The following is a 13,129-nucleotide window of genomic DNA, read 5'->3' on the forward strand; positions in this document are numbered from 1 at the left end:
CTTCCATATCCGCCACAAATTCATCTTCACCTGCGCCTCCACATACATCATTTATTGCATCCGCTGCACCCGATGTGGCCTCCTCTATTCTTCCATATCCGCCACAAATTCACTTGCACCTCCACCTACATCATTTATTGCATCCGCTGCACCCGATGTGGCCTCCTCTATATTGGGGAGACAGGCCGCCTACTTACGGAACATTTCAGAGAACATCTCTGGGACACCCAGACCAACTAACCCAACCACCCCGTGGCTCAACACTTTAACTCCCCTCCCACTCCATCAAGGACATGCAGGTCCTTGGACTCCTCCATCGCCAGACCATCACAACAGACGGTTGGAGGAAGAGCGCCTCATGTTCCGCCTAGGAACCCTCCAACCACAAGGGATGAACTCAGATTTCTCCAGTTTCCTCATTTCCCCTCCCCCCACCTTGTCTCAGTCAAATCCCTTGAACTCAGCACCACCTTCCTAACCTGCAATCTTCTTCCTGACCTCTCCGCCCCCACCCCACTCCGGCCTATCACACTCACCTTGACCTCCTTCCACCTATCGCATCTCCAAAGTGCCTAGTCTGAAGATGCGATTTTATTCCTCCAGTTTGCACTGTGATTCACTGGAACAGTGCAGTATACCGACAATAGACATGTGGGCATGCGAGCAGGACGCTGTGTTAAAATGAGTAAAAAGTGAGGTCCGCAGATGCTGGAGATCAGAGTTGAAAATGTGTTGCTGGTTAAAGCACAGCAGGTTAGGCAGCATCCAAGGAACAGGAAATTTGACGTTTCGGGCCAGAGCCCTTCATCAGGAATAAGGAGAGGGTGCCAGGCAGGCTAAGATAATGCCCCTCTCAGGAGGCCACATCGGGTACAGCGGATGCAATAGATGATGTGTGTGGAGGTGCAGGTAAATTTGTGGCGGATATGGAAAGATCCCTTGGGGCCTTGGAGAAAAGTAAGGGAGGAGGTGTGGGCGCAAGTTTTGCATTTCCTGCGGTTGCAGGGGAAGGTGCCGGGAGTGGAGGTTGGGTTGGTGGGGGGGTGTGGACCTGACGAGGGAGTCACGAAGGGAGTGGTCTTTGCGGAATGCTGATAGGGGAGGGGAGGGAAATATATCTCTGGTGGTGGGATAGGGGAGGGGAGGGAAATATATCCCGGGTGGTGGGGTCCGTTTGGAGTTGGCGGAAATGACGGCGGATGATACGCTGTATACGGAGGTTGGTGGGGTGGTAGGTGAGAACCAGTGGGGTTCGGTCTTGGTGGTGGTTGGAGGGGCGGGGCTCAAGGGCGGAGGAGCGGGAAGTGGAGGAGATGCGGTGGAGGGCATCGTCGATCACGTCGACGATGTGTTAAAATGATCAACGACAGGAAGTGGGGTCATACTCACGCACAGACCAGAGGTACAAAGAACACCGAATGGAGAATTCACCACGAAGGTATACAGAAAAGCCACACACACAGACCAAGTCCTGAACTATGAAAGCAACCACCCCTACACACACAAACGAAGTTGCATCAGGACATTATTCAAAAGGGCCACAACACACTGCAGCACACCTGAACTACAAAAAGAGGAAGAAGAACACCTATACAAGGTATTCACCAAAAACGGATACCCGTGCAATTTCATCAACAGATGCCTTAGGGAAAGACAACGAAATGAGAACATGCCACAACCCAAAGGACTGGCCACACTCCCATACATCAGGAGCATTTCTGAACTGACAGCCAGACTGCTGCAACCACTAGGACTCATAACAGCACACAAACCAACAGCCACTCTCAGACAACAACTCACCAGGACAAAGGACCCGATACCCAGCAGGAGCAAAACCAACGTAGTGTACAAAATCCCATGCAAGGACTGCACAAAACACGACATTGGACAAACAGGAAGACAGCTAACAACCCGCATCCATGAACACCAACTAGCCACGAAACGACATGACCAACTATCCCTAGTAGCCATACACTCAGATGACAAACAACACAAATTCGATTGGGACAACACCACTATTATAGGACAGGCCAAACAGAGAACAGCCAGGGAATTCCTAGAGGCGTGGCACTCATCCACAAATTCTATCAACAGACACATCGAACGAGACCCTATATACCGACCACTGCAGCGGACAGCAACTGACAATCGGAAGCGGCAGATTCAAACCACTATAAATGCCGGAGGAATCAGCACAGAAGCGCTTCACAGGAGGCTCCCAAGCACTGAAGATGTCACCTAGAAAGGGGACGAAACGTTTGCAACAAAAACTCCCAGCTCGGCGAACAGAACCACAACAACGAGCACCCGAGCTACAAATTAGATTACTTACAGTGTGGAAACAGGCCCTTCGGCCCAACAAGTCCACACCGACCCGCTGAAGCGCAACCCACCCAAACCCCTACATTTACCCCTTACCTAACACTATGGGCAATTTAGCATGGCCAATTCACCTGACCCGCACATCTTTGTGACTGTGGGAGGAAACCGGAGCACCCGGAGGAAACCCACGCAGACACGGGGAGAACGTGCAAACTCCACACAGACAGTCGCCCGAGGCGGGAATTGAACCCGGGTCCCTGGTGCTGTGAGGCAGCAGTGCTAACCACTGTGCCACCGTGCTGCCCCTAAATCTTCTCACAAATCTTTGAACAGACCGGGGGTGTTCTGCAAAGCGGTCATCCAGTCTGCGTTTGGTTTCTCCAATGTAGAGTAAGCCACATTTGGTGCAGCGAATACAATAGACAAGATTGTAGGAAGTACAGGTGAAAAGCTGTTTCACTTGGAAAGACTGTTTAGGTTCTTGGATGATGAACAGGGAGGAGATGAAGGGGCAGGTGTTGCATTTTTTGTGGTTACATGGGAAGGGGGGGATGGTGTTAATTGTCTATGAATGGACTAGGATGTCCAGGAGGAAATGCTCTCCGCGAAATGCTGATGGAGGAGTGAGGGGAATATGTGTTTGGTGGTGGCGTTCTGCTAGAGTTTCCTAAAATGGCAGAGAATTATCCTTTAACTATGGAGGCATGTAGGATGAAAAGTGAAGACAAAGGGGACCTGATCACACTGTTGCGATGGGAAGAGGCAAGGTCGAAGTACTCAACCATAGTTCAGGTGTGGTTGAGGGTCCTGTCAACCACAGTGGGCAGAAAGCCATGATTGTGGAAGAAGCAAACCATGTCAGCAGCATTGTTTTAGAAAGTGGCATTACTTGAACAGATATGACTTAGGCGAAGGAACAGGGAGAATGGGCTGGAGTCCTTGCAGGACATGGGGTGTGACAAGCTGTTGTGAAGTAGCTATGTAGGTCAGTGGATAGCAGTGGACAGTTTATTCCCTGAAGTGGAGACAGAGAGGTCAAGGAAAAGAAGGGAAGTGTCAGAAATGGATGATGTGAAAGCTATAGAGGGGTGGTCTTGGTGGAAGCATGAAGTGGCATGGAAACAGTCATTGGTGTATTGAGAAAAGAGTTGTGGAAGGGGGCCAGTATAGGGCTGGACCAAAGAACTGCCTAAAGATAAGGCATAACTGGGATCGATGTGGGTGCCTGTTGCAACTCCTTTGACTTGCTAGAAGTGAGATGAATTAAAGGAGAAATTGTTCAGTGAGAGATCAAGTTTAGCCAAATGGAAAAGAGTAGTGGTGGTTAGATATTGTTTAGGCCTCTTGCCAAGGAAGAAGTCAAAAGTTGTCAGACCATCCTGGTGGGGAATGGAGGTGCAGATAGTTCTCCTATAATGCCATAGTTGCTTCTAGTGAAACCTCACTTAATAGAAAATCACTTAATAGAAATAATGGGGGCCGATGGGAAAAGTGGGGTTGGGGTAGACCAGCAAAATATATCATTCACGATCGCTCAGAAATCACCCAATATTCTAATATAACCTATAGCCTAGCCTAAATAAGGTTGAAATCATATTTATTAACAAAAGTAAATTTAACCCAGTACATTTAAAAAAATGTAAGGAAGCTGATCTGTCAGCAGTTGACATTTGCAGAATGAAGCACACGAACCAATCTCTGCTGGAATCATGCCATTACAAATGAAGTGAAGCGTTTTAAAAACTACTATATTCAATGACATTATAGCCAAAATGCGCATTATCCCAGAACCACCTGTAGAGATGGATTGGATAAAGGAGTGGCTGCAATTCCCAAAACTATTTTTGAGCACATAGACAACTGTTTTGGTGTCCCTTCCCCCACCCAAGTGGGATTGTCAGTTCGTTCTCATCTGGCGATTAGACACACCATTTATCTGTTTCTTCCCCAGCACTCTACACACCACCACTACCACCCGCACCCCCAACAATAGCATGAATGCTGCCCTTCCACACTTCTCGTTAGCTCTGATGAAGGGTCATTTAGACTCGAAATGAAAACTTGCTCTCTCTCTCTCCATGAATGCTGTGATCTCCAGAATTTGTTGTTTTCAATATTAAGTATATGTCCTGAATCACATTGAATGTTGATAATTGAATGTCTTATAGCTCACATTCGGGAAGGGTCAAGGATTGTGCAGCTGGTCCTGTAATTGTGTATTTGGATTACATTTTCTCTTCAAAAACCATTGTTGCAAAGTGAAGAGAGGAAAAAAAAGGCAATTCTATTTATAGTCTTAAAAAGAAAGCAACAAATTAATTTTATATCCAATCTGGTGAGGAAGAAGGGCCCTGTTCAGTTAGAAATTTGGCTTATTGCAGTGATATCATTTATAGGCTGCATGAATTATAAAGCTGCAATTTTCTGCTTCTATGGTAGTCAACTCACTACTTTCCAAAAGTTGATGTTAAAGGACAGGGTATGGTAAAGGCTGAAGTAGAAAGTCAACAGGCGACCTTATAAATGGATCAGCTGCAGATACCAACATATCACATAATCACGTTCCTCTTTTCTCCAATTCTCTGCATAACTTTCAAGACTGTTTTCTTTCCTTTCTTTTTCTAACTCCTGCTTTGCTACCATGCCCTTTTTCTCACCCTCTACTTCCCACCAACCTTCCCAAATCCCAAGGCTGCTTCCTCTGTCCTCTTCAACTTTGGCCACCTGGAAATTCAAACTAAGTAACAGGAAGTGTAAAACAACTCACAATATATATATCACTTCAGTATACTGTATTTACTGTAACATTTTTCTTCTGTAAGATTATCTGCTACCTAACCTTTGAGATGGCAAACTGAACTAAAGCAGCACTGTTCTTTGGTCAGATTAGCATGTGTTATCAGCTGAAGACATATACACTGACCATCCTTGGAGCAGGTCATGTGTAAAGTTTCATATATGTTTATCAGAGTTTTCAAATCATTGAGGGAATAAATATCTTCTCATCTTGTATTTATTTTTATGTCAATTTATTCTCTCTGTGTACTATTGATTAATAAAAAAAAAGTTTATTTATCATTGTGCTTTGAACTCACAGGCATTCACGTGACAAGTCATTACCATGGGATGTGTCCTATTGAAGTTAAAAATTACATAACACCAGGTTATAGTCCAATGGGTTTATTTGGAAGCACTAGCATTTGGAGCAGTGCATCTTCATCAGGTAGTTATGGAGTATAAGATCCCATTGAAGGCATTGCAAATGTTGTTTATGCTTTCACTTGGGGCTGAAGAATCCATTAGATTGTATTAGATTAGATAAAGTTATAGATTGTTTAACAGAGCTGCCTTGGATCTACGATAAAGGTCAACAGCGACAGCTCATTAAAATGCCTGGGGTAACTAGATAGCAGACGTGTCTCTGTATCTATCTTACAATGCAATACATCAACAGAAATGAACAAGTGTTGCACTCAGCACCTCCAGTCATCTTACATTCTGCAAGACAGATAAGATTGTGTAACTTCATTCATTCATCTGCAAATCTTTTTTTACCCTGTAGCATGAATTCAGCATTATTTTTGACACAAGTCACCTGTCTGGGGAGCAGGAGAGTTTGGAGTTCACAGTTACAACACAAAGGTAAGGCTCACTGTGGAATTGAGAAATCATTGAATGACTTAGGTTTATTATTTTCAACCCTCAACATTTAGGTTGTCTGGTTATTTGATGTCAACTGAGCAAGACAATTTCATTTTAAATATTGTTTTTGCCTTCAGCTTTTACTATCTTTTACATTCTTTGTTTTGGTGAATGGCTGTTTTACAGAATGGAGAGAATTATACAGTGGTGATTTCCTGTGGTCTGCATGTCATTGGTGGTTTTTTGTGATATTTGTTGTTATGACCTAGGGGTTTAAAAGACAGAAGTGACATGAAAATTAGAAACTTAATAAACAGTGATGCAAACAGTAGACGAAATAGAAAGATAGTTCATTCGGGCAGACACATGGAGGTTGAAATTACATGAAGTGGATTATGAAATACACTCATTGGAAGAGAGAAAGAGGGATATCTGGTTGGCATGGATGAGTTGGACCAAAGAGTCTGTTTCTGAGCTGTACATCTCTATGACTCTATCAGAACATGCAGTTTGAATAGTATAATTCTGAAGGCAGAATTGAGTGGCATAGTGGCTCAGCAGTTAGCACTGCTGCCTCAAAATGCCAGGGACCCAGTTTCGATTCCCGCTTTGGGTGACTGTATTTGTGGACATTCTCTCCATGTCTGTGTGGGTTTCCTCTAGGTGCTCTGGTTTCCTCCCACAATCAAAAGATGTGCAGGTCAGGTGAATTGCCTGTTGTGTTGGGTGCATTAATCAGGGATAAATATAGGATAGGGGAATGGGTCTGGGTGGTTACTCTTCAGAGGGTCAGTGTGGACTTGTTGGGCTGAAGGGCTGTTTCCATACTGAAGGGACTATAATCTAATAACAATGGAGACACTTGGAGTTTATGTGTAGAAATCTTGGTGATGGTAATAAGCAAGTTGATAGGCTTTTGAAAAGACATATGGGATCCAAATGTAATTAATATAAATAGACTTTTGGCATTTAAAAGTAATAAAGTTGTGCAAAACATTTATAAATTATGAGCTGCTTGAATTTTGAGCTGAGGTCAGTACCAAACTTTACTAAGAATTTTAGAGTGCAGAGCAGGTTTAAGGGATGATAGTAAGGATGAGAAATTTGGTGATTTCAGGAAACTAGAGAAGCTGAGAGTAGCACAAGTTAAAGGAGTTTTAATAGAGGTGTTCAGATTCATAAAAGCTTCTGATAATGTACAGGGAAACTGATTTCACTTACAGAAGAGTCAGTCAATAGATCATGTCGACTTAACGGAACTTGCAAAAATCCAAGATGAAACATATTTTCCGTTGCGAGTAAAGATGATCTAGAATGCATCATCTCAGTGAATAACATACGCTTTTTTAGCTTCTGATGATACTGAGACGCAATGACGAGGTGGAAGATGTCCTCTATTATTGGATTAACTTTTTCCTCCATCACTCATTCAGAAAAACAAAATTTGGATTTTAGATTTGCTATTCTCTTCCCTTATACACAAAACTTTGTTATATTCTTTGCAATTAGTATTTTGAAGTAGTAATATGGTACTACCTACACTAGTCCCACTTTTCCACGCTAAGCCCGTAGTATTGAATGTAATGACACTTCAATGCTCATCCAAGCATTTTCTAATTATATAAATTATAATTATAACAAATATAATTTTGATAATATTTGTTAGCAAAACTTATACTTCCAGGTTAATGTGATGACAATTTCTCATTTATAGGTTAATTTTAGAAAATTGTGCTTTAATCAAATTCACATTCAGATATGAAGGATGTGCAATTAAAGCACATTTGATAGTTGAGTAAACTCCCTGCACAACTTGTTTCTTCCTGTCATTCTGAGTAACTGGAAGAAAATGACATGATTAAGCCAATAGGCAAGTGTCTCTCTGCCAGTGTCATTGTTACCACCCAAAAGTTGCCCAGTGTTATTTCTTCACTATAAACCAGGTGTTTCATTTACAAAGAAACAAAAACTTTTACCTAATGCTACAATTTGCATTTATATCACATCACGTGAACAATAAAAATCTCAAAGGGGACAGTAACATGTCAATCAATAGTAGAGTAAGAATTAGCAGCAGAGACTGAAGACATGATTGAAGAGGTAGATTTTGAAGTGGCATTTTAAGGGAAGATGGGACAGTAGAAGAAGGAATTCATGAATTCATCTGAGATGGGATCATGATAGTTGAAGGCTCGGTCATCAAAATTGGAACTGAGAAACCAGGAATGTGTTAGAGATAAAGATGCAAGAGCAGAAGGAATTTGAAACTGAAGGCATTTCTGGTGATAGAATAGGGCATGGGTGAAGAAGTACTGTAAACAGAAATGAAGAAAAGTGACAGAAATGAAATATGGGGCAGGGAACTACAAAGGGACAAGGTCATAGTGAAGAGGAATGAATCATAGAATAGTTTCAGCACAAAAGCTGTCTGTGCTGGCCCTCTGAAGGTGCAGTCCACCTTATACCACTCTCCCATCTGTATCCCTGAAAATTCCCCCTTGAAAGCTTCAATTGAACCCACTTCCACCATTGTCAGTTCCTAACATCTTGCTCCCTGATATGCTGCCATTGCAGCTTTTGCCTATTAAATCTGTGCACTGTTCTTGATTCTTCCACCATTAAAGCTATCAGTTGGCTTCATGGAAAGCCCACACTAACATAAAACAATTGCGTAAGGAATTCGACAACACAGACTCTGAGAAGGCTGACAATTTTGTGATGTAATAATGAACATTTTAAAAACTTTATTCTCTTTTATAAATGGCTGATATTTATTTGCACAAGATAAATTGGTGCACATGCTAATGGCTTCAGTTATTGATACTGTGAATGTCTGGATGATTCACATTTTTATCAGTTGTAGGGACAGCAGTTTATTTTTAGACAAAGTTATGAATGGGTGTTTTCTAAGCAATTCTTTACCTTCCATTGTCACACAAGAGTTTATTGGCTCTGTACATGTCGTATCTTGCCAAGCATACATAAGGCTTGGTTCAAAGCATTGACTCTTATAAAATGATTGAGTTTATTCCCATACATACAAAAAAAGTGTTGACTTTGATAATCGGAGTCTGTATGAGATTATAATAAGTTTTTTTGTGTTTTTTTTTCAATTGTTTGATTTTTTTTGCGCAAGTTTCTTTTAAATTCGTGGGATATAGGTATTGCTGGCTGGGCCAACATTTATTATCCATCCTAATTACCCTTGAGAAGGTGATGATGACCTCCTTTCTTTAAGCACTGCATTTTTAGGATGTAGTTACATCCATTGCACTTTTAGGAAAGAAGTTCCCAGATTTTGAACTTGTAACAATCAAGGAACAACGGTAAAATAGTTCCAAAGCAGGATGATGTGTGGCTTGGGGACGAACTTGTAACTGATGCCCTTGTCCTAGATGACAAAGGTTGCAGCTTTGGCAAGTGCTATTGAAGGAGCCTTGGTGAGTTGCTGCAGAACATATTGCTGTCGTTGTGCATTCATGGTGGAGAGAGTGAATGTTAAATAGGTGGATGCAAAGCTAATTAAGAGGACACTATATTCTGGATGATATGGAGTTTGTTGAGTGGATCTGCATGCATCCAGTCAAATAGAGAATATTTCATTAGACTTTGGATTTATGCCTTGTTATTAGTGGACAGGCATTAGGGATTTAGACTGAGTTACTCACTGTAGAATTTGTAATGTCTGACCTACTCTTGTAGCCACAGTTTATATAATTGGTTCACTTCAGTGAATGGTTCAGTTTTTGATCAATGGTAATGCCCTGGATGTTGATAATGACAGATTCAGCAATGGTTTCCAAGATATGGGAAACAATCCACATTTTCCATAATTTAGCGATTGATCTTAATTGACAAGGGAATGATGCGTTATTGTAGGAGCTGGTTGGAAAATTGTATTAGATTAGATTCCCTACAGTGTGGAAACAGGACATTTGGCCCTACAAGGCCACACTGACCCTCTAAAGTGTAACCCACCCAGACCCATTTCCCTCTGACTAATGTGCCTAACACTATGGGCAATTTAGCATGGCCAATTCACCTAACCTGCACATCTTTGGACTGTGGAAGGAAACCCACACAGACAGCAGCCCAAGGCTGGAATCGAACCCAAGTCCCTGGTGCTGTGAGACCGCAGTGCTAACCACTGAGCCACCATGCCACCCCAAAGCATGTGAGTTTTATGAGTCTTGAATAAAAGGCCTGTTTTTCTGATGTGTTCCAGAGAAGTAGTTGACAATGATCTGAAGCTCAGTTTTTAAGACAGTGCACTCACAAGCATCACTTACACACTGAATCTTTGGCTGATTGTGAAGGTTGAACAGTTTCCCAGCTGATCTGTAGATTATCTCCATATGTGTGGGTAGCTTGTTGGCAAGATGCAATATTGCTGCAAGAAAAATCATGAAGAAAGTTGTTTTGATGCTGCCATACTTTTCTCAGTACAGCACTATCTCAGTACTGTACCAAGGTGTCACATCAATATCATCTAATCAAGCTTTACGTTGGGACTTGAATGCATAATCTTTGGACTTGGAGTGATAGCTGTAGTAATGTCCCAATTTTAGTTCCTAATTTGCACCTGGAATCCTTTTCTGCACTACCCTGGTTTTCTTGGCCTTTAGGCTGTGGCAGTTTACAGATGCCTGTATAAATTGGCCATTTCATAGTGCATTCAGGAATCCAACTGGAGAAATGTAAGAGCTACTGACCTTGAGAGATCAGTTAATATTAATGACAGATCAGTTGAGTTGAATGAAATCCTGTCCGCTGCTCTGGTAGCACCACATCACCAGAGGACAACGTCTTTGACAGCAGTGAGTTTAGAATCTTGGTTTGGTGTCAACTCTGGTTGAACATATTACTGCAGGTTTCATTTCCTAATGACCTGCTGCTTTCAACTTCAACAGTTGGTTACCCAAAAGGTCGTCCACCCTCTCACATTAAGCAGAAAGTCTCAAAGCTGTCATTACTCAATTGGATGATCCAGAGTCAAACAATCTTTTTTTCTTCCCATCTCAAACATTTCTATAGCTGGTGAAAAAAAAACTCAAAGAAAATGAACAAAGTACAATTTGTTTTGATCCTTTATTAATTTATCTGCAGGGCTAATTTGCAGTCATGCCCTAAATGCCAAGCCAAACTCAGCATCTCTGATTTGGAGTGATAAAAGTTTGTTATAGTTTATCATGTAAACGGAAGAAGCTGCTACACTTGGGATGTTGCAAATATGATGGCAAAAACAATTTAAACAATTAGTGAAAGAATAATTTTTCAGTGGACCAAATAGTGAATTTTCACTAATAACTTTGCACATTCTTTTCTCTACAATTATCAGTACTGTCAACTTACTTTGAAAAGGTCAGGATGGACTGAATTTGGCTATTTATATTTCAATCAAAACTGCCCTGTTCAGGTCATTTTGGGTTAGCTCAGGCATTTATTTGGGTTTGGTTGACCTTTCCAAGACAAGTTAAAGTCAAGAGGTTACACTTGGCTGATTAAAAGCAGAACTGGAAACTATTTTCAGTTTAGGGAGAAGGTTTCCACAGATACAGCATAAACATGTATGCTTTAGCACTGAGAAACAAAAGTACCTACCAGTTCACCAATTACAGGTAATTAATGAGGTTTCTGTTGATCCTCTTTACATGTATGTTGTATTATCCAGAACTGATCTAACTAAAACATTCTGCAGCATAGTCGTGTTAATAGAATATGTTAATGTTAAAGTGTTGAGGGGAATTCAAACCAGTATCATTTGTGAGGAAACTCCATTTATGCAGATATGCTTTTTTTAATAAATAAATTGCGCTCTTGCAATCTGAAACTGGTTTCTTTCATTTCTATCAATCTGTGGTCGCACAACACTGGAATTAAATCTCATTTGGCGGTGAATGTTAAGCTCACTTTAGGGTTCCCAACTTAAGTTGGAACATATGACATTTGGACCCACATGATATTTGATCATGTGCCATGTTGTCACATGCAGATGTGACTGTATTTACTTTTGAAAAAAGGGTCCTTGATTCATGTTGTTTTGCTAGAAGCTGTTGCTAGCTTTGAGAAGCTCTTAAGTACCAAATTCCCAGCCATTTGCAAGGGGCGAAGGGAATCCAAATGGCTCCTTCTCCCTTGTTTCATCCAGTAAGAATCCTTCATTTTCATCTCCTTGTCTCCATTCACCCACCAATATTTCATTTTAATATAATTAATTTATGGGATGTGAGCATCATTAGCTGAGGCAGTATTTATTGCCCACCTTTAATTGCCCTTTGGAAGTTGTTGTTGAGCAGCCTTATTGAACTACCGCACTCCATGTGGTGTAGGTACACCTATAATGCTGTAAGGGAGGGAGATCCAGAATGATAGATGATATATCTCCAAGTCAGGATGATATGTCTCTTGGAAGGGAAACAGCAGATGGTAATCTTGCAATGTACCTGCTGACCTTGTCTTTTTAGGTAGTAAGATATTATTTGAAAGATACTGTCTAAGGAGATTTGGTGAGCTGTTTGAGTGCCTCTCTATTCATATTACACAGTGCTTCTTCTGTGCGCTTGTAGAAAAGGGAGTGAATATTGAAGGTCCAATCTGTCCAGCTGCTTTGTCTTGGATGGTGTCAAGCTTCCCGAATGTTCTGGAGCTGCGCTCATCCAGCCAGGTGGAGTGTTTTTCATCACACTCCAGATTTGTGCTTTGTAGATGGTAGACAGTTGTTGGAGAGTCACGAGGTGAATCATTAGAATTCCTAGCCTTTGATCTGCTTGTGAAATTACAGTATGCATATGGCTGATCCACTTTAGTGTTTGGTCAATGGCAACATCGAGGATGTTGATAGAGGGGATTCAGTGATTGTAATGTCATTGAATGTCAAGGGGCAATGGTTAGGTTCTGTCTTGTTAGAAATGGATATTGTCAGGCATTTTTGGAGTTGAACTGTTACTTGCTGCTTATTAGCCCAAACCTGGATATTGTCTAGGTGTTGTTGCAATTTGCCATGGACTGCTTCAGTATCTGAGGGGTCATGATCGTTGATGGGCATCGTGCAATCATCAGTGCACATCCCAAGTTCTGACGTCAGCATGGAAGGAAAGTCATCAATAAAGCAGCTGAAGATGTTTGGATCTTGGACACTCTCCTGAGGAACTCCTGTAGAGATATC

The 13,129-nt window shown here is 41.7% G+C and overlaps 1 protein-coding gene across 1 annotated transcript in view; it reads left to right on the forward strand.

Annotated features, from left to right (window-relative positions):
- itga9 (integrin, alpha 9) overlaps window positions 1–13,129 on the forward strand; it is a 388,873-nt gene that overhangs the window by 291,184 nt on the left and 84,560 nt on the right. Inside the window, exon 20 of the mRNA XM_060822924.1 lies at window positions 5,885–5,964. Within this exon, the coding sequence (XP_060678907.1) occupies window positions 5,885–5,964 (80 nt within the window). The remainder of the gene's footprint in view (window positions 1–5,884; window positions 5,965–13,129) is intronic.

Source organism: Hemiscyllium ocellatum, chromosome 4 (genome assembly GCF_020745735.1).
Source record: "Hemiscyllium ocellatum isolate sHemOce1 chromosome 4, sHemOce1.pat.X.cur, whole genome shotgun sequence".
Lineage (NCBI taxonomy): Eukaryota > Metazoa > Chordata > Chondrichthyes > Orectolobiformes > Hemiscylliidae > Hemiscyllium > Hemiscyllium ocellatum.